Source organism: Nilaparvata lugens, chromosome X (genome assembly GCF_014356525.2).
Source record: "Nilaparvata lugens isolate BPH chromosome X, ASM1435652v1, whole genome shotgun sequence".
NCBI classification, from domain to species: domain Eukaryota; kingdom Metazoa; phylum Arthropoda; class Insecta; order Hemiptera; family Delphacidae; genus Nilaparvata; species Nilaparvata lugens.
In genome coordinates, this window is record NC_052518.1 from 70,632,074 (window position 1) to 70,654,780 (window position 22,707).

General features: G+C 35.0%; 1 protein-coding gene across 1 annotated transcript in view; it reads right to left on the reverse strand.

The window, feature by feature from the left end:
- LOC111054785 (low-density lipoprotein receptor-related protein 1) overlaps positions 1–22,707 on the reverse strand; it is a gene marked incomplete in the record, with an annotated part of 225,889 nt that overhangs the window by 57,242 nt on the left and 145,940 nt on the right. Inside the window, 5 exon segments of the mRNA XM_039442030.1 lie at positions 4,303–4,490; positions 6,592–6,777; positions 7,575–7,795; positions 8,916–9,091; positions 14,741–15,021. Coding sequence (XP_039297964.1) covers positions 4,303–4,490; positions 6,592–6,777; positions 7,575–7,795; positions 8,916–9,091; positions 14,741–15,021 — 1,052 coding nt within the window.

Genomic DNA, 22,707 nt, shown 5'->3' on the forward strand with positions numbered 1-22,707 from the left:
AAAGACTGGCCTGAATTGAAGGAAAATAAATCAACCAAATTATCGACAAAGAAAGGTAGGAATAAAGATTGAGGATTTCGGATGAGGAATATAGGTAGCAAGGAACAAAAAGTGGATTGCAAAAAAGGAGAGCTACCTATATTTCATGTGAAGAGTTGGGATGTTTATTGCTTGTATGATACAGGATCGGACAGTACAATAATTTCGGAAGAAGCATTAATAAAAATTGATCATAGTTTGAAAATAGAAGGGTGTAATTGTGAAATGTTAACTTTGACAGGAAGAAAAGCTTTAAAAGGGGAAGTAGATTTAAATGTGTTTGGATTGATTGGTTTTAAAAAAATTATGAGAGTTCATGTATCAACAGAAATAATGAACAACAAGTATGATGTGATAATTGGTTGTGATATGATGAGAGATCTTGGAGCTGCTCCTATCAATATAAATGGTCAATGGATAATCAAGTTGGGGGATAGAAATTATAAATCGAAAAATTCAATTGCTAAAGAAAAACATTTACTAATGGGTTCCATTGTGAGAGGAAATTGTAATGAACAATTTATAGACAAGGAACAAGAAAAATTAGCATTCTATATGCTGGAAAAGTATAAGGACACTTTATATAATGAAGGAGAGAGTCTGACAACAACAGGGAGAGTTCAGCACTCAATTCAATTAAAGTCATCAAAACCAATATTTATAAAAGCCAGAAGGTATCCACATGCAATGAAAAAAATCATTAGAGAACACATTAAGGATATGCTAGAACAGGGCATTATAAAAAAGTCTATCTCTCCATTTTGTAATCCATTATGGGTTGTACCAAAAAAGTCTTCCCCTGGAGAACCGCCAAAACATAGGGTGGTTGTAGATTTCAGAGTTTTAAATGATCAAACAGAGTTGGAGAGATATCCCCTTCCAAGGCTAGAGGATATGATTGACAGAATGCACGGAGCTAAAGTTTTCAGCACTCTGGATCTAAAGTCGGGATACCATCAAATAAGAATGAATCCAAGGGACATGGAGAAGACAGCATTTAGCTTTGAGAGAGGACATTATGAATTTACAAGGATGCCTTTTGGGTTGAAAAACGCAGTACCAACGTTTCAAAGGCTGATGGATGAGTTTTTAGAAGACATAAATGAAGAAGCAATACAAATCTACATGGATGATATCATTGTGTTCAGCAAGAATCTCGAAGATCATAAAGCACATCTCACACAGTTATTTGAAAGAATAAGGAAGTTTGGCCTTAAGCTGTCAAAGGAAAAAACTAACTTGTGTCAATCTGAAGTGAAATTCATGGGTCATGTGATTTCGGAAAGTGGAGTTCGTCCTGACAGCCAGAAAATTAGTGCAATAAAAGACATTCCAATTCCAAAGAATTTGAAAGAGATAAAAACATTTTTAGGCATTGTCGGCTATTATAGAAAATTCATTCACAAATTTGCACAGATGACTGAACCATTAACAAACTTATTGAAAAGAGGTGTGAAGTTCCACATATCATCAGATGTTATCCAAGCAGTTGAAAAGTGTAAAGAAGCAATTTGTTCAACGCCTATACTTCAGTTTCCAGATCTTCAACAACCCTTTACATTAACAACAGATGCTAGTGGGGAAGCAATAGGAGGTGTACTATCCCAAAATGAGAAACCGGTTGCTTTTGCAAGCAGGAAACTTACTCCGGCCGAGAGGCGTTATAGTACAATTGAAAGGGAATTTCTTGTTATTGTATGGTGTGTTGAGAATTTTAGACCATACCTTTACGGAAATGAATTTGTGCTAAGAACAGATCACATGCCACTTTTATGGATGAATAAGCTGAAAGAAACATCCGCCAGGATAACCAAGTGGAAAGAAAAATTGGCTGTTTACTCATTCAAAATTCAACACATTAAAGGAGTAGATAATGTAGTTGCTGATTGTTTATCTCGGAATATAAATCCTCTACAAGTGAAGCAAATTAATTTGGAAGTGATGGAAAATTGCATTATAAATGATAAACGTAATCAAATAATTCTTGAAAGACAAAACTTTGGAGGTATAACAAAAACTACCCATCGTTATGGCCCAATTCATACTTATACAATTACAATTGGCCCTCAGGCGACAGATGATGAACTGAAACATACAATAAAGCAGTTGATGGTAAGGGGGAAATTTTATTTTATATTTTCCAAGGAAAAAGATTTTATTGATAAAATTAAGAGCTTTCATAAAGATGAATGCTGGGACTCAAAAATACACTTGATAATTTGTGATAGACAAGTTAAAACAGTTGAAGATAGAAGAGAACAACAAGAAGTTGTAGAACAATATCACATTGGAAGGACCAACCATAGAGGGGAAAAGGAAACGTTGCAACACCTGAAACGGCAGTATTATTGGCTGAATATGGCCAAAACAATAAGAAATGTGCTGGGAAAGTGTGCAGCATGCAATATAGCAAAATATGACAGAAAGCCTTACAAGACGCCTCAGATGGTCACACCTACTCCCGCAAGACCAGCAGAAATAATTCAAGTTGACATTTTCTATTACAATAAACTGAAGTATCTTACTACAATCGATTGTTTTACAAGGCTTGCTTCTGCATGGATTTTAAAGAATAAAACAGCCAAGTGCATGGAACAAAATTTACTAGCATTTTTTGGGCTCTTCAATACCCCCAACATGTTGTTAATGGATAAAGGAAAAGAATTCGACAACAATCGGATCAAAAAACTTTTAGAGGAACTTGGTATCGACAGCCACTTCACTACAGTAGGACATCCGCAATCTCATGGAATGATGGAACGTTTACATAGCACGCTAACTGAACATTTGCACTTATTAGAAGTTGATAGAAACATCTGTGGGGAAGAAGCAATGGCAAGAGCTATTCTGGCATATAATAGTAGCATACATTCTTCAACAAATTTTTCACCATTTGAGTTAGTTGAGCATCCAGAGGAGCATAGAGAAGTGGAGAGAAAAATCATGAACGAGAAAGTTCGGAGGACAAAAAAGTATAATTTGGAGGTGGCTGAAGACATGAATAAAATAAAAGTAGGTGACATAATCTTCAAGAAAAATCATTACAAGAGAACGAAATCGGATCATAGATTTGTTGGACCATATGAAGTGATTGATCTACTACATAGGAACCGAGTGGAGGTAAAAAAGCAACACAACAATGGACGAGGTAGACATGAAATTGTGCATTTGAGTGAGATTAGAAGATCGAAAAGGAACTATAATGAAGATGAGTAAGGAAAGATTTCCAAAATGTTTTTATTATGTTGTTTTCCATGTTTTGTTTTTATGAGTTCTATTTACATCTCTATAATAGAGATAGTAAAGACTGGAGGGGGGTAGTTACGGAAGCCTCAGCTGACGTCTTTCACTATCTCTATGGAGACAGCTAAGATTATGATGTTGATTAAATAAACAATCATTCTTTGTCTGAGTTTGAATGAGACGTTTTATTCCTATCTACTTAACTTATATTTATTTTTTATTCTGTTTTTAACCGTGAAAATTCTTGGATATGCCATTCTGAATTCAATTTCATTTTTAGATAAGAAAGGTGGTCATATGATACATAAATTTGATATATAATTTCAAAAGAAAATAAATGGAGGAACTGCTCATTGATATATCGAACCATTCCAAAGATATTCACATTTGAAGATACTAATAAATCATACAAAAATGGAATGAAGGAGTACATTAAAAATCTGACAGATCAAACTTTTCTGTTGAAAGTGTTAAATATGTGAGAAGATATTACTATAAGAGTATTCACTGACACTTGAATACTTGACACTTGAAATTGAACTATAATTTGATAGTTTAGATCTTTTAAATAATTCCATTTAACTCATTTTTGTAGATTTCTTAGTATCTTTAATGTGTACAACATTGAAACAGTTTGAAATATTGATGTGTGGTTTTTGTAATTCATTTTCTCTTGAAATTCTGTGTCGACATCATGACACCCTTCCTATTTTAAATTATGTTGGATTCAAAATGACGGTTCCAAGATGGCGGACCAAAATTTTGAAGCGACAGAAAAGTATTTTATTCAATTCGAAGAGCATCCTCAATGAAACCTACTGTCAAATTATCCTTGAAAAATAAATATAAAGTTGTTTCCATAATATTTTCATCAACTCTGTATAACTGTAAGTTCAATGTAACAAGTAGGTATTATAGAAATAAAATCCCAATCTTCATCCTTTAAACTCTGTACATTAAGTATTGTCAATTTCCCTGAATATCTTAAATAAATGGGGGGAAAAGTGATAGAAAACTGACATTTGGATCAGTGGTAGTGTGCAGATGTTTTGGAACAAGTGGAGACGGAGTGGTGCTTGTGACAGCAGTGCCATTAGCGTCAACCAGCCTCAGACCATTGGGGCATGCGCATGTGTGCAACGTAGGCGGCGCACTCAGCATACATATTGCCGAAGGATGACATGCTCCTGGAGAACAGTGATTCGTAACTGAAATACACAATAAACAAATTTAATCGATGAAGAAGTAAGAATATTGGGTTGCGTTCATTTAGGAAAATTGGTAAATTAGAAAAACTTAGAAATGCATCAATCCCTTCAAGGAACCACTGTGATATTGAAAACGTCAAAAGAAAACATTACAAACAATACAGTATACAATGTAAATAATGATACATGTAGTCAAAAACAAAAAATATACAATTATTGCAAATATTAAGCTATTGAGCACGATCACTATTGTTGAAAGTTGAGAGAAAGAATGATTTTATCGTTTTTTTACCATCATAGTACTTATGATCTTGCAAATAAAGGCCTGACCAGTACCTACTCATAACTTCAGGCCCTAGTTCTATACTCTTAAAAAATTCTGAACTCACTCCCTCACTAATTTCTGAAAAACTACTGGATGGATTACAACAAAACTTGGAATATAGATTCCTTATAGGTCCTAGGTGCTTACTGAGATATCTTTTGGTGATATATCAACTTTAAATGGGGGTTTTAAAGGTTCAAATTTCGTATTTTAGCATGTATATTCTTCTTCTTCCAATCTCTCAATCATAATTATTATTAGTGGGTGCCTAAGAAGTGATTATTCTAGTTGTGGGGCCTGATGTTATAAGTAGGTACTGAACATAAACACCATCGAGGTTTATAGTTAATCTAGGATTTAAACTTAAAAGTTAATTACACGAAGATATATAGTCACATTCAAGAAGGATAATATTATAGGAATCTATATTAGAGATTCATAACTTCATCCAAAAAGTAGATTCATATCACTGACCATGAATCATTCATATAGATTCACATATGCGAGGAGGATATCATTAATATGTACAATTCCTAGTTAAAACAAACAGCTAATCTACCTCTTTACCTTTTTGCTGCTCAAGTCGACTCTCGTTGAACTGGTCTCTTTCCCTTTCCATGCATGATTAAAATTTGCCTGGTTGCTCAGATTTTACAATTAACGAATCTTTTCCCGAATTTACTTCTTTTTAATGGTGTATAGTGATGAATAATCATGTTTCACATCTGGTTATAACTAAATTTATTCGTTGTTGGTTATCCATCTTTGTTTTCACTATTATTATTATTACTATCACATTTTAATATAACTGAAATAACTTTCACTATATAAGTACTATATAAAATACACTATAATATAAGTGAAAAAACATTTCAAATTTGAGATCTCAAATCTCACCCTCATAAAATTAAATACTTCAGTTTCTGTTAGGCTTGAAAATGTGCAATACCAGCACGAAACGGTCGTCACCACAACAAAGAATGTGAGTATTTTTTCACTTTAAAGTTATATTAAAATATGATAGCAATAAATTTATTCTTTGAAATATTTTTCCAAGGGTTTTATCACGTTTTTCTGGCAATAAAAATTTATAGGTCAAGTTGTACTTTTTTGATAATTTCAATTGGAAATTCTTTATGTTCTATTCAAAATTACTTAAGAAACAAACTACTTTTTCAATAAAAATGTGAAGAGTATCACGCAATTAATTAATATTATATCAGTAGAAGCTTTATAATATCATTCTGTTCTATTCAAGCCATTTTAGGTTAGAAACATGTAGCCTACCTGGAAGCAGCAGCTATATCAACAAAGTTTGTTGACATGATTTGTACTCACTTACTTGCCATTAATCAACACTTCAAAAACAATATAGCTCAGTCTAATTGCTATTTAATACAACAATTGGAATAACTGAAATGAACATCATAATGATTTAATTCAAATCATCACAAACGGTTTGGTTAATGCCGGCTACTGTATAGTAAACATGAGATATTTCAAACCTTGCCACAGGCTGCAGCACCTTACAAACAGTGGGAAGTATACGTTTTCTATCAATTGGGACTATGGTCGACTTAACATGCCAAAGAAGAAGTTTTTCTATTGTCGTGGAGAAAAGGCGATTTATTCACTCAGCGGTAAAAAATCAGATCGACCAGAGTCGACATATGCAGCAAAAGGAACTGAGCATAATATTTCTTTTATGCAGCAAAAATGTTAAACTGAAATGGTTCATACCGCTCTAAATTTCCTAGGTGATTTAAAGTGACTTACCAGCTTGCTGTTTTGCCTTTTGGACAATGACTAGATCAATGACGCTCGCCAATCCATCAGTCAAGTTGACTGGTTTTATCGTATCATTTTGCTTTCCAAACTTGCTTATCTTCCATAAGTTGTTGGTGTGGTCTGAACCATAGTAAATCCAGTCTTCAAATACATCCAAGCTACGTGGCCTTGTATCTTGAAACAATCAGAACAAATCATCAAATGATCATATAGGTATGGTATTTTATGAGTGATATTTAACGAACTAATAACAATACTGAACACATAAAATATTATTATTAAATAGTTTATAGAATCGACAAACAATGGTAACATGGTAATAACTTATCAAGTTCAACGTGGTATTGTATCTAATAACTAGTCACAATAGTATTGAACACATAAAATCCCAATCATAGTAGATCTATTATTAAAATACATCAAAGCTATACGATCTTGTGTCTTGAAAGAAAATATGAGAATTGAAGAATCACAGTAATAGCTATTAGAATAATTAATCACAATCATTTAGTTTATAAACGTAAAAAGGCTTAGAATAACTTTACTCTTGCCGAGACATGACAAGCATCAAAACTGCAGTCATGCTACACAATTAAATAACAGTAAAAATATTGAAACAGTAAGGCTCGTTTTGTAGGACACTCATAAAATACATAAATCCTGAAGACACAACACCACGTTAACAACTCAATGCAGCCATTGCTACCAAACTCCCAGTTCTTACTATACTAATTATTTCAGATGCATCCAAATTCGTCTGCCTTGTCACTAACATGTGAAATCAAATATTATTTTCGGCTTTGAACTTGTGATTATTGTGATTGAATGATGGAAAAACTCCTTTAATCGAATTAAAACAATAAAGTTGTATATAATAAAAAGATTGACGAGTAATACAAAATGGAGAAGAGAAGAAGACAATGGATATATGGCAAATCAGACAAAAATACTGTGTGAAATATAATTCTTACCATAATCAAACTTATGCACAACCTTGCGCCCACTACCATCAAGTAGCGCAGAGCCTATGATCATAGCTTTTGTGTCTGTCCAATAGATTCTTGAAGCTGGAAAGTCTATGGCCAATCCTACGGGATATTCCATTCTTGCTACTATCGTTTTCACTTCTGTTCCATCCATCCATGCTGAATCAATACGAGGGTTGCTATCAGCTAATGAATAGAATAATTTGCTGAAACCAGACAACAATATTTGATATAACACAACTATTCCAATATTAATTGATGATAATAATAATACTAAATTGAATAAAGAAAAACACACAAAGAAAAACATATATTTAAAGGTCATTAAAATAAGTACTTGAATAAGAAATCTAAGGAACTTTATTTAGTATAACTCAGTAAAACAACTGATAGAAATGAAATGTTTAATATAATTTGGGGTAAAAAAAAGCTTAGTAGCCTACTTCTATATGATGTACAAAAATTAACTCATTCATTACGTTCTGGTGAGGCGAAGATCATCTGCCATTAAATGTATGTTGAGATTGCGATTGAACAAATAGTATTTTAAAAAATGTATGTACTTGATAACCACATGTTACAATAGTTTTATATCTTGTGATAGAGAAAAGTTCCCTATATCCGCTAGCTCGGAACTGACTAATAAGTTAGTACATTAGTTGGAAATACAAAGTTAATAAGTAATTCGTTATATAACTTGTATAAATATTGATGAAAACAGAAAGATTTAGTCTATTATCACGAATTCATATTTTCGTGATATTTGACTAGATACTTGTGTTTTTATTATGAATAAATATCAAATCTCACCAAACACTGTGTCAGAAGTTGATAATATCGTATCAAGTTTGAATTTATCAATTCAAAGCTGATTCCAATACTTGGCTTTTGATTTTCGTATGATTTTGATTTATGAGTATCTATTTATTCCTTCCTTCAAGAATTTATTTTTTCACATTGATTTTTTCAAATAATTGGAAAAGGTATTCAACTTCTATTGAAAAATACCAATGTAGCTACAGAAAATATTATTTTAGCCGAAATTAAAGCCATGGATGTTTCAGTAACGAGAACGAGTCTGAAATTGCAGCGGTAAGATAGCATCAGAGCTTTTTCTCGTAACTAAACCATCTATAATACTGCTAAAACTCTAAGCAGACGGTACGGTATGTTTTGCAATGTAAAACAACAGTAGCAGCATAAGCAACAGTAAAAACTCCCATATGAACCAATGTTTTTTCTTACCCAACAGAACAGAAAACCATAGGAAAGCACGGAATGCTGAATAAAATTTTGGATTTGAATTATCAAGATAAAGAAGCTTACCTGCTAGCAGGATCCACGACCACATCTAATGGATGTTGCAAGTTGTAGATGAGAGTCAGCTGTTTGGTTCCATCGAATGAAGCTACAGCCAGTTCTCTGGTGGCTCCATCCAACCAGTAAATCAGTTTACCAACCCAGTCGACCGACATACTTCTTGGATCCACAAGATTCTTCAGCTGTTGAACAAAAGATGATCATCACTCAATTAGACATTATATTTTTGTCATACTCAATTGCAGCTGTTTTCCATGCATTAAATCAAGTCGGTAAACAGCTGTTTGCAGAACAAGAAAACATGTGATTTTCATTACAGCATACTATACTGTAAAGAGATCATAATGTTTTCTTCACAGTCGAGTATGTTTCCTAGTTCCGAAATGGGAACATTCAAACAGCTGCCTTCAGCTCTCCAAATGAGAGTTTTGTCAACGACAACCACAAAATTCCTTATTCCAAAATAGTTCGCATAATGACCTGCAGGTAGCAGTATAGTCTTCACTTGGTAACAACAATTTAAACTTCTTATTGTTAAGAACTTTAGTGAGAATATTTACCTTCATTACTGCATGATCAGAAAACATCTGAATATGTTTCTTATCCCAATCAAACTTATCCAGATTCAAATTCCTAGCAGTGTATGAGTGTGTGCTTCATTCGGCCTTCTAGAAAATAGCTCTCGGAGACACTGTCCACTGAGTCCTAATAACATCTGAGTAATTAATATAATAACTCAATTAATTTAAGAACTCATCTAAGAAGTTTTAAGATATAAGAACTCATCTGAAATCTAATAATATTGGTCTTTATTATTTTATTTGGGTATGTCTGTTATGAACTAGGCGCTACGGGCTAGGTCATGTTTATAAAATGCAGTAACTCGAGCATCAGCAGGTAATGGTTTCTGTTTCTCAGCAATATTATTCTTTCTCAGATAAGTATGACAAAAAAATATTGTACGTAACTTGTACGGTAACGAATTTACCGCATTCGTATGATAATTCTGCCCTCAACTACGTTTCGGGCAGAAACAATCATACTTATGCGGTAAATTATCGTTACCGGACTTGTGACGTAAAGTACTAATAATTGATAATAACTTACTTAATACTTATAATCTATACCAATACTCATTCGTATAACGCAATCAAAATAATATGATTTTTCTGGTTAGGTTCTAATTTTATTTCTATTTTCATATTTTAACTTATCGTACTAATTTATCCATTACTATCCCAATTTTCATTACCCTTCCTATGATTCATATTTATACTGAATGTGAAGTTCATTATATAATTAAATCTCTATGTCATATAAGCATACTCGAATGCAAATATCAGTATTAGATAATTACTTGTCAGTTTTTCATACTTTAAGCAACATCTCTTTTTCATTCTCAACTTGCACAAGGTGAGGCAAACGTCCGTTACTCATGTTTTTTTTGTTTTTTTTTTTTTATTTGTAAGATAATGGTTCCTACGCAGGATGCTTATGATGTTCCTTTAGTTGAATATTTAACATGTAACGATGTAAGTGACTTTGCAAGTATTGATCATGATAATACTGCGACGTTTAGGGTGGTTCATCAAAATATTCGTAGTTTTAATAGAAATATTGATTCCTTTTTAGTTTTTTTGTACAGTCTTAAACTCAAAATCCATTGTATCATTCTCACCGAGGCCTGGCTTAAAGATGATAGTGACTTAAATAATATTCCAGGCTATATTCTATTCCGATCCTACAACAGTTTAAATAATAGCGACGGATTTGTTATCTACATTGATAGCAGCTTATCAGTTGATTGCAGCCAGCTGCTGTTGGGCGGAGTTGCCACAAACTTATCTCTTACTTTTAGTTGGGAGGGAGTCGAATGCTCTCTTTTGGCTGTGTACCGTACTCCGAATTCCAACTTTCCGATGTTTGTCGGGGGTCTCTCTTCTTACTACAACAACGATACTTTTCATAATAAATTATGCATGTTTGCAGGAGATATTAATTGCGATCTATTACAAACTAATCCAAATACTTTACGTGATAATTATTTAGATACCCTTTGTGAGGCAAATTTAATTCCTTGCATCGAAATCATAACTAGGCCAGATAGCAATAGCTGTATAGATCATATTTTTCTAAAATTAATAACAACTAAGTTTAGTGCGAAATCTGTTGTGATAGAGTCAGCAGTGACCGACCACTTTGCCACTTGTCTCATTCTCCACTCTCATCAGAGAGAGAGAGAGAGAGAGAGAGAGAGAGAGAGAGAGAGAGAGAGAGAGAGAGAGAGAGAGAGAGAGCTGCACAGAGGGAGATCAAAAGTATGCCCAATTGGGCCAATATTAAAAATGCTATCACAAATCAGAGTTGGGATCATGTTACGAATATCACTGATGTAGATGTGTCAGCAATGAACTTAATTAACACTCTACAAACAATTATCGCATCAAACACTGTAGATACCGTAACCAATGCGAGGACCTCAAGGCTTAAACCTTGGATCACACAATCTCTTGTTCACTCAATTCGTAAAAGAGACAAACTCAGGAAGCAGTCCCACAACCAACCTTTCAATATTAATCTAAGAGAAAAATACATCCACTATAGAAACACCCTCCACTCATCCATTAAGAGAGCAAAATTTACATACTACAAAAATAAATTAGATTCAGCAGAAGGAGATCCCCGAAAATTTTGGTCTGATGTCAGTGAGGTCTCTGGTCGTCCCAAGACAAAGGATCATTTCCCAATCAGTGCTTTCATTGATGGCGGTCCTATTTCCCCTTCTAGAACAAAAAAGTCTCTGAAAAATTTGATAGATATTTTGCTTCTGTGGGTGAACATTTGGCAGCAGCAATTCATCCCTCAGGGCCCTCTGAGATTAGAGACTCTGACTACGCCAATGATGCTGTGTTTGCGCTGCGACCTGTTACCGGGCGTGATCTGCTGGGAGTAGTGGCCGGTATGAAGGGTCGCTCTGCGGCAGGTTGCGATGCCATCCCTACTCAACTGCTTAAGGAGAGTGTGCATGAGCTACTAATCCCGCTTCTGTATGTGATAAACCTCAGCTGGGAAATTTCCAGAACCATTCAAAATTGCTAAGGTGATTCCCAACTTTAAATCTGGTTCGAGATCCTCTGTTAGTAATTTTAGACCTATTTCTCTTTTGATTGCCTTGGGTAAAATTCTAGAAAAGTGTGTTGAAATTCAGTTGAGTGATTTTTTAAACGTCAATAACATAATCTCAAACAAACAGTTTGGTTTCAGATGCTCGAAAAATACCTCTGATGGTTTATTTGAAATAACAAAATATGTAACATCAAAATCAGGAGGTGAGCAAGTACTACCACAATCAACTGGTTCAAAAGCTATCTTGAAAATAGACAACAAAAAGTTCCATTGAATGGGGTGGACAGTGACCTCAAGACGGTGGATTATGGTGTAATCCAGGGGAGTACTTTGGGACCTTCACTCTTTCTTGTTTATATCAACAGCAAATCAAGGTTGAACCTACAGGGTCAGTTGTTTCTTTTTGCCGATGATACTGCCCTGGTCTCAGTGGGTTCAACTTGGAATGAATGTTTCAATCAAGCATCCATCGATCTCGTCAAGCTGAAGGACTGATTTGACAACAATGTCCTGTCAATTAATATTGAAAAAACTAAGTGCCTCCCAGTTTTCCAACGTAACAGCCCAGGACCAATTGAGCTCAGGTTGCATTCATGTGGCAATCCATTGTCTGCTGTCTGTGGCTGTCCACCTATTGAACAAGTTAAACAGTATAGGTATCTGGGTGTTGTATTCGATCATTAGCTGAGCTGGGGGGCTCATGTGCAGTACCTTAGGCAGCGGCTGCGAAAGCTGAACTAAGCATTTGGTCAGCTAGGGCAAGTCCTGGGTGCCGGTCACTGTAGGAACGTTTATCATGCTTATGTTCAGTCCCTGCTCGAATATGGCATCTTGGCGTGGGGGGGGGTGCCTCATCCAATGTATTGCAGCCCCTTGCAGTTTCACAAAGATCACTCATTAAAACGCTTCTTTTGAAAAATAACAGATACCCTACTTATTTGTTGTTCCTCGAATTTCCAGTTTTTAATATTTAACAGCTCTTCATTAAAAACCTTTTAATTTTTATTAAAAAAAAACAATTCCCTATTCACAGAAATTCAGCATAATTATCCTACCAGAAATAGATTAAATATTAACATCCAAATCCCTCGTCTTTATAACACAATGCAATTATCAAACTGTTTCCATTTGGCCCATTGGCTTTATCGCAATGCTCCTCCAGAAATTCTATATATTGGTGAGGGGTGTAGCATCGCCATCTATAAGCGTGGAGTGAGCAGGTGGCTTCTCAGTATTGGCCCGGCGGCTGCAGAGGCTCTGTTGCGGTCTCCTTATGTCTAGCTGTAATAGCCCGTCCTAATAGTTCGTCCTTACCTATAATTGGGGTTGTTCAATTTTTTCTTCTCCTTCAACCACAGATACTGTACTTTATATTTATATTTTGATTGTATGATACCTTAAATGCCGCAAATTAATTTAATAATTTTTTTTTCGTTCGTCACTTAGTTGAACCTTATTTTTTGCTTATAATTTTCAATTTCTTATTCTATTATTAAGTTTCTAGTTACTAGATTTTTTATTGTATCTAGTGTGATTAAAGTATCGTTATAATTTTTCTTATCAATTGTCAGAAGACTCCTTCATGCACACAGACTTGTCGTCCAAGCATGGAGTTATTCATTTACTTTTTACTTGTTTTTCATATTAATGTTACAAACTAATGTATCGTCTTTACTTTGTTTTTACATACTATGTAATGTATAAAGTTTTTGAATAAAATGAATTGAATTGAAAATTGAATTGAATAATAAAGTCTTGTGTATCGGCTGTGGGCTGAGGTAGGTAGCTCCTATAATGAGATTCACTTGAAACTGGCAGCGTTCCTTATAAATAAAGCCAATGATTCCCATTCATGCTGAATCTTTCTATAGTTCATCTATGATTCAGCTCTAAACTTCTCCAAGATGGTGGACCAAAATTTCGAAGCCAAAGAAAGGAGAGATGTATTTTTTAATTCAAATAGGATCCAAATGAAACATTTTCTCAAATTATCCTTGTAACAGAAATAAGAAACTGGTTCCACTTTTACCAACCTTGTATATTGAACAACTACCTTGATTCTTGTTCAACATAAAAGTAAAAGATATATCAAAATAAAAGAAAAAAGAAATCCTCATTCTTGAATGAATATTATGCATAGTTAGTAATTCATCTCACTTTAATCCAATCAAAACTATTGGAATAAACTTATTTTTTCCTTGGGAACGAAAAAATCTTATTTCAGCCTTATCAGAATTTGGGATGATCTTTCTCGCTATTACAATCATAGTAATTATAGCCACTACCCTTGTAGTCATTAATTATTTTATATTATACCAAATTAATAGGATCATTGATCTTCATATGAAAATAAAATTTTAATTGAAAAATGAAAAATATGACTTCGGCAAGGTACTATGAATGAAATTACAAGTTTCAGATGAAACCTGAAAATCCTTAGAAGAGTATCGTTTGGAAATTTTCTTCTCTTATACACATTTTGATTGATTAATAATAATTTTCATCCAGACATGAATAATTCATAGCACAATTATTGTGCTTGTATGAATGAATGAATAAATAAGAGATAACCTGAACACCTTAACAAGAATATCGTTCAAGATTTTTCTTGTTTTGTTCATTATTGGCTGAATGAATAATAGTTTCCATATGGTCATGGAATGTGCTTTTATGAATGATTGAATGAGTAAATAAGTATCACTTACTTCGATGTCATTGGTCTGATGTACGCCCTCAATAATCGGCCTTCCATCGGCTCCCCTCACTTCCCCATCTCCTTTGAAACTGATCCGTGTGCTACTGATTTGCTTTAGGTGCTTGTCAATCCAGAAAATAGTGGTTTCATTGTCGGTGATGTAGACATCCATTGAGTCTGCCTTGAAGTTGCCAGTGGTATCAACTGTGTGAAGAGCACTTTCGTGGGGTTTGTAAGGATCAATTGCCTGTATCAAGACACTGCTCGATACCAGAAGGTAAGCCGGGAATCCTGCCAACCAAAAGATTTCATGTGAGAATACAATTATTCAATTCAACTGCATGTGAGGTGCAATTCAAACTTGGGCAATTGTGATTGTCACAAAACTTACTAATATTGAATCTTTGGGAATCATAATAGATGATCATCTCAAGTGGGATGTACATGTGAAGTCCGACTGTAGAGGAATTTGCAACTTATTGAATTTTACCAAACAAACAGATTTCATAATAATAACAATTTGAAAATGGTATATCATGCTCTAAGTAAATCAATTCTGCAGTACAGCACAATTTTATTGTTTTGGGGATATTCTTTCAACTTTGATCATTTTGATGAATTATTCATAGCGCGAAAAATGATAAAATTATACTAAGAAAACCAAGACTGTACCCGAAATGGGTTTAGAGACATTGAGGTAATGGCAATACGCCATTTATATATAAAGAACGTCATTGAATACTTGATGGGATAAAACCCCCATTTCCTATCACTTAAAACTCAATACTTAATAACTATATTTTAAGACAAGATACTAGCTCCTGTGGGCTGGGGGAGCTTTGAGTCGAACATCGGACTCAAGAATCTGTTGAAGCCAGAATTTGCCCACAGTATCCCTGCTTGTCGTAGGAGGCGACTAAAAGGGGTCCCCTTTCCAAAGCTCTTCATCCAAAACCCTTCTTCTCCTTCTTAGTATGCTTTGGATCTGTTAATTTCTAGAATGGCACTTTTTCCATTGACTTAGCTGTGTGCCATTCTTTCTTTCTTACTTTATCCATCTGTCGGCCTTCCTTGGCCATTCACTCTTCTCTCTTTCTTTCTTTCTTCCTTTCCCTCTTTCTTGTTTCAGGCCAACCCAAGGTGTTATGTGGACCGTGCTGATGGGTGGATGGTACCAGGCCTCTATACATGGTGCCACTAACGGTGCCTGCAGGATACCAGGCGCCCTCCTGCATTACATAGCCTTGCCTGGACATGCGGGGCTCTGTCCGGGTCGACCGTACTCCCCTAGCTGCTCGTGGGAATCACATGGACAAAGAAAAAACTACAAAACCAAAACCAAACCCCGAGGCAACTCAGGAATTTTCCTCGACCTCAAACCCGAGGATGAGGCCTGCTTTAGTGCTGTCAGGTCAGCCAACTCTAGAGCCAACCTAGGACTCTGGCAGGTTTCAATTATCTCAACACCAGTTAAGGATAATGCCCAGGGTCCTTCATATCAATCTCCACCACAGTAAAGCAGCATCTGCTGCTTTCTGCCAGTTCTTCCTCAGAGAGGGATTTGACCTGGCACTGATCCAAGAACCATCGCTTCACCGAGGAAGAGTTGAAGGCCTGGGTGATACCAAGGGTAGGTTGATATACTGTACCTCTCTCAAGAATGTCAGAACCTGCATACTTTTGAAAAATGGTATGGACTGCCTTACTCTTAATGAATTCTGTTCCAGAGATCTTACTGTGATCTCATTAACCTGGAGCTATGAGGGCAGGAAATGGAGCACAACTGCATGCTCAGCCTACTTGCCCTACGACTCTGGAGATCTTCCTCCATCAAGAGAACTTGAACTCCTGGTGGAGTCATCTTGTGCTGGCGGTCGACAACTCCTTGTAGGTTGTGACGCCAATGCTCACCACACAACTGGATGGGGAAGCTCAGACACGAACCCAAGAGGTGAGGCTCTTCTTCAGTTTCTCATATCCAAGAATCTTTATGTCTGTAATGTTGGAAACCGTCCCACGTTCGTTACACGAAACCGGAGTGAGGTTATTGACATTACATTCTGCTCAGAAGGACTCCTAAGGGTCATTGACAACTGGCACGTAAGTCATGAGGCCTCTTTGTCTGATCACAGGTATGTCTGTTTCGACATGCAAAGCGAGGGCGGCTCTTCCTGCTATCGGGATCCGAGGAAAACAGATTGGTCACTCTATAAGTCTGACCTTCTGTCTCAAATTGGATCACTGGGCAGGAGGGTTACCTTCTTTGCAGACATTGATCAGATTGCTTCTGACCTTCAGAATGCAATCATAAGCAATCGTAGTCTCTTGTTTTGAATTGTCTCCTTTCTACCTCAAAGTATCACTTCCCGAATTTTATCTTTATAAACGTAGTAGACTTCATTATCACTCAAAATATATATTCTTACACTTTATCTGTGAGATTCCATCTAGTCACCTTTATACCCCCCCTGGTACCAATATCAATTGTTGCTTTTACTTTATTCTTCTGACTCAACAGCGTTCTAAGCGCTTTAAATATTACTCTTATTAATTTCCTTTTTTAACTCTGATAACTGATACATCCTATGTCAATCTGTTTCACTCTTCCTATTTAGATTGGACTCTATTTGATTATTGGGCAAACTCGGTAGTAATTGTTTATTGCAAGTTCGAAATGTAAGACTTTTATCCTTTCATCAATTTTACAGAATTAACTAATTTATTCTCACTCATTATTTTGATTTACTTTCTGCTGAGCGACAGTGTCATACGGTACTAACTAATCGTCTAAACTCGATCTTTGAATGGAAATGGATGATATCATCTTAAGTAAAACTAATAAGGGTAATCCTAAACTCACTTGTAGAGATTTTTCGTATAGACTAACAGGTTTTAATACATCTGGTCTAGCTCAATGGCGTTGTCTATTTAAGTCTTGTAAGGCTACCTTGAAAACCGACAAAGATGCTACGAAGATTGAAGAAATCAATGTTAACAACTTACATAACCATTCTCCACCTGAAAATAAATTAAATCAGCTTTTTAATGACTCGATTAATGAGGATTCAGTAATAACTGATAAAGAAGGACAGTCTTATCGCAGAGATTCTCCATCACCTTGTGTATCATTAATAAATGAATCTCTAAGGGAAGTTGAACTCCATAAACAAAGAGACGACATAATTGCACATTCTATGAGCTTACAGATAGAGTTGGAGAAAAAAATTCCTTGTTAGAGTCTCTCCAGGCGAATATTGATGAACTTGAAACGGCCCTCCAAGATCAAGCCTTATTGAAACATGAAAATGAAAACATAATTGAAAACAATGCGAGAATGTTGACAACAATAGAAGTTCTGGAGGCAGAAAATATCTTATTGAGAGCCGAGAATAAATCTCTGAAAATTGAGACAGAAGAATTAAGAAATTTCTATTCGCCAGGTGACACTATAATTGATTCATCTTTCGAGTGTGGTGCAATAAGAGTAGAGAACTCTTTCAATGTTTTCAGCAAATCTCGAAAATTGGCTATGTATAAAAAGGAAAATGAGAATATAGATGCAAATTATAGTAAAAGAAAATCATCTGCCCAAACTGAAAAAACCAAAAATAAAAATAGGGTGATAAGACAGGATCAAGATGGTAGTAATGATGTGATCGAGAAAAACGGAAATAAAGTTGAGTCACATGTACAAGTGAAGAGGAAAAATTATACTAATTCTAAAAAGAATACTATCATTAGAAATAAAATATTAATTTTGGCGGATAGCCATGGAAGAAAAATAATGGATTTTATTGGTGAAAAACTTCCAAATTTTGAAACCCAGGTTTTCTTCAAACCAAATGCTACACTGAGTCAAATTGTTGAAGGAGCTGATAGGCAAACGAAAAATTTTGGTCCAAATGATTATCTTATAGTTATGGGTGGCACAAATGACATTGAGGCTAACACAGTGCAGAATGTTAATGATGTGAAGAAAGTACTTGATAGCTTGGTTCCAATAAGTCTGAAAACAAATCTTATAATGACAACTATTCCAAATCGCTTCGACAGACCCGACCTGAACCATTCGATAAACAAGATGAACGAAATAATACACAAACACATAAATAGTATTTCAAGGAAGAATGTAAAGAGGATAAGTATTTGTTTTCTCAATGAGAGATTGAGGAGGGAAAATTTCACTCAACATGGGCTTCATCTCAATGGATCGGGGAAAGAAATCCTGTGCACTAGACTGGCAGAAATAATTGTAAATAAATCACCTTGTAACAGTGCAGTAAGCGAAGATTCTTTTTTAGTGAGATGGCTGAAGAGAGGGAAGAAGCCTTGATGTGTCCTAGTACAGTTATTCGGTTTGATCTTCCTTTGCTGACGGATGCAGAGAGTATGGAAAAAGATTCAAACCACTCAAAGTGTTTGAACGATTTAATTCTTATTCACCAAAATATACAATATATCAGAAATAAAGTTGATAGGATAAATGTATTTTTGAAAGCTGAATCTCCACATGTTGTTGTTTTTACAGAACATGGACTCACAAATGCTGAAATATCACAGTTGAAATTTGATGGATACAACATAAATGCAAATTTTTGTAGAAAATCACACAGAAGTGGTGGAGTTTGTATACTAGCAAAAAATACTGTTAAAGTCCGTAAACTCCCTTACCTAGATAGTTGTTCGATTGAAATGGATATGGAAATAACTGGAGTGGAAATAGGAAAAGGTAGAGAGAAGTTTGTGATTGTTGGAGTATACAGATCACCAAATGGAGAGTGGAATAATTTCTGTAATCGAATCGATACAGTTTTGCATGATCTGACAAACAAGTATGATAATATAATAATTGCTGGCGATTTCAATGTGGATCTGAATGTGAAGAGCTCTATGAGTGATACGTTTAGAGACATATTTACTGTGAATAATCTTACCATAAAAGTGAATAAGTTCACTAGAATCACTAGAAACTCACAAACAATAATCGATAATATAATCACCAACATAAATGACTGTGAAGTGGCAGTGAGAAGCTCTGAACTATCCGATCACACATTTCAGTTTTTGAAAGTGACCAGTGGTTTGTATGTAGCTGAAAAAATGAAAAGATGTATTGAAGAAATTAGAGAAATGTCTACAAGTAACCTGAACTGTCTTAATAACCATTTATCCAGAGAGAAGTGGAGAAGTATGTATAGTGAGGTTGATCCAAGCAATCAGTTTTTGGAATTTTCAAAAACGCTTGATTATTATTTCAATGTTTCCTGTCCAATAAAGAGAATTAAAATGAGCTGTACGGAAAATAAAAATAAGTGGATCACTGAGGATATATTACAATATTGAGACAGGATGTAGGAAATGCTTTCAAATTATTCTCGCAGAGTGCAACAAAAGAGAGAGAGAGAGAGTACATGAACTTGAAAAAGCACTATACAAATGAGATAAGAAGAGCAAAAAGCAATTACGTTGTGGATACTCTGAGTGCATCAAATAACCTGAATAAATGTGTATGGAGGATCATAAATGATGAAAAAACTGGATCAAGGCAAACAAATGGTAACAGGTACATTGGTAGTATGAAAACAAAAGAGGGCAATGTTTTGAAAGATGGAAACGAGATTTGTGAATATCTAAATAAGTTCTTCCAGGAAGTTGGCTCAAACATTGAAGACTCAGTTTTGGATGGTTTTACCCAATCATGTGTTGAAACAGAAAATGACTCAAGCCATATTGAAAAGATGGTTGTTGCTCCTTTCACAGAAACAGAAATTCTCGAAATTATTGATTCCCTGAAGAGTAAGAGGGCAACTGGTATTGATGGGATCTCAACTGTTGTTATAAAAAGTTGTAAAAAGTATTTAATTGCTCCATTAACAGTATTGGTGAATAAGTCCTTGGAGTGTGGTGTATTTCCTCAGAAATTGAAAGAGTCGAAGATAGTGCCAATCCACAAGAGTGGCGAAGAAAATCTGGCAAATAATTTTCGACCAATCACTATAGGGAATGCACTGGGTAAAATCTATGAAAAAGCAATGTTAATTCGTTTTGTGGAGCATTTGTTTCGAAATGGAATTTTATCATCCGAGCAACATGGATTTCAGAAGGATAAATCAACCAGGTCAGCCATTGCGTCTCTTGTGGAGAATGTAATAGATAGAATGGATAATGGTGAAAGGGCAGAGGGAGTTTTTCTCGATATGAGCAAAGCATTCGATTGTGTGGACCACACTATCTTGTTGAAAAAGTTGGAATATATGGGAGTTACTGATGTGGAGCTTGAGTGGTTCAAATCCTATCTTGTGGGTAGAAGTCAGTGTGTGGAGATGACTAGAGAGGAAAATGAGCAAAAAATTAAATACAGATCAAATAATCTTAGAATAAAAACAGGTGTACCACAGGGTTCGATCCTCGGACCATTATTATTCATTTTATATGTTAACGATTTACCACAAATAATAACAAGTGGTAAGGTTTTGATGTATGCTGACGACACATCCTACATTTGTAGTGCAAAGGATGCAGAAAAATTAGAATTATATACTTTTGTCAATGAACATGCCATAGCCCAATTCCTCAGTCAACATAACCTCAAAGTGAATGAAACTAAAACGCAGTTCTTGCAGTTCAAACATAGAAATAATTATAGAGATCTTGAAGAGATAAACGTTCAAATAAATGGAGTGACTGCTGAACAACCTCTGTCTGTGAAATTTCTAGGTGTCTTGCTGGACCAGAACTTGTCTTGGGATAACTATATTGATCATTTGTGCTGTAAAATATCATCTGGAGTGTTTGCACTCAGGCAAATTTCAAGCTTACCAAGGTGGATGGGAATGAAATAGTAAAAATTAAATCTCAAAAACTAGAGGTCCAGGCTGGAGTACCTCAAGGCTCAATTCTGGGTCCCTTACTGTTTCTGTTGTATGTGAACCAATTACCAAAAGAGTTAAAAGATCACAGAGCTCTGTTGTTTGCTGATGACACATCGCTTATCTTTAACAATTATTTATTAGATAGTCTAGAAATAAATGCTTTTACTGGAGTACAGTCAATTGTCCAATTCTTGAAGCAAAGGCAATTAACAATAAATAGTAAGAAATGTCAATTCCTACAATTCAAAAGTAAATATAATTCAGTAGAGGATAGAGAAATAAATGTGTTTGTAGAGGAAAATGAATTAGACCAAGAAGAGAAAGTAGCATTCTTGGGAATTTTATTGGACAGGAAATTAACATGGCATCCTTACATTGAGAGGATATGTAATAAGATATCATCTGGGGTATTTGTCCTGCGGCAGCTTGCTAGGCTGAATGATAAAAGACTACTGTTAACTGCTTACCATGGACTTATACTATCTCATATTAGGTATGCTATTTTAGTATGGGGTAATTCATCTCAACAAAATATGGACAGGGTGTTTAAGATTCAAAAGAAGGCACTCAGATGTATAGAGAAAGTGAATAGGTTAGACTCTTGTAGGCCTTTATTTAGAAAGCTTGGTCTATTAACTGTGCCATCTTTGTATGTATATGAAGTTGTAATGCATGTGAAAACGAGTGGTGTGATCCAGAATTCAGATGTTCATGAGTATAATACGCAAAACAGAGCAGATTATCATATAATGGGTCACAATAGTAGGTTATTTGAACAAAAACCAGATTATATTGGTAGGAAATTTTATAACAAGCTACCTCAAATCTTGAAAAGTAATGATGATTTGAAGATTTTCAAAAAACAAATTAAAAAATATTTAGTTGATAGAGCTTTTTATAGTGTACAAGAATTCCTTTCAAACCTAAACTAGGTTGAACTACTTAGTGTTAGAATTATTATGTAATAACATGACTTGTCTTATACTCCATGACTGGAGTCTTTAGGACATAATCTTTAAAAAAAAAAAAAAGATTAAGTACTGGGAACACTATCTTAACATGTACAGTATATCATGCCCTCATAATCTCATAATGTCACATATTC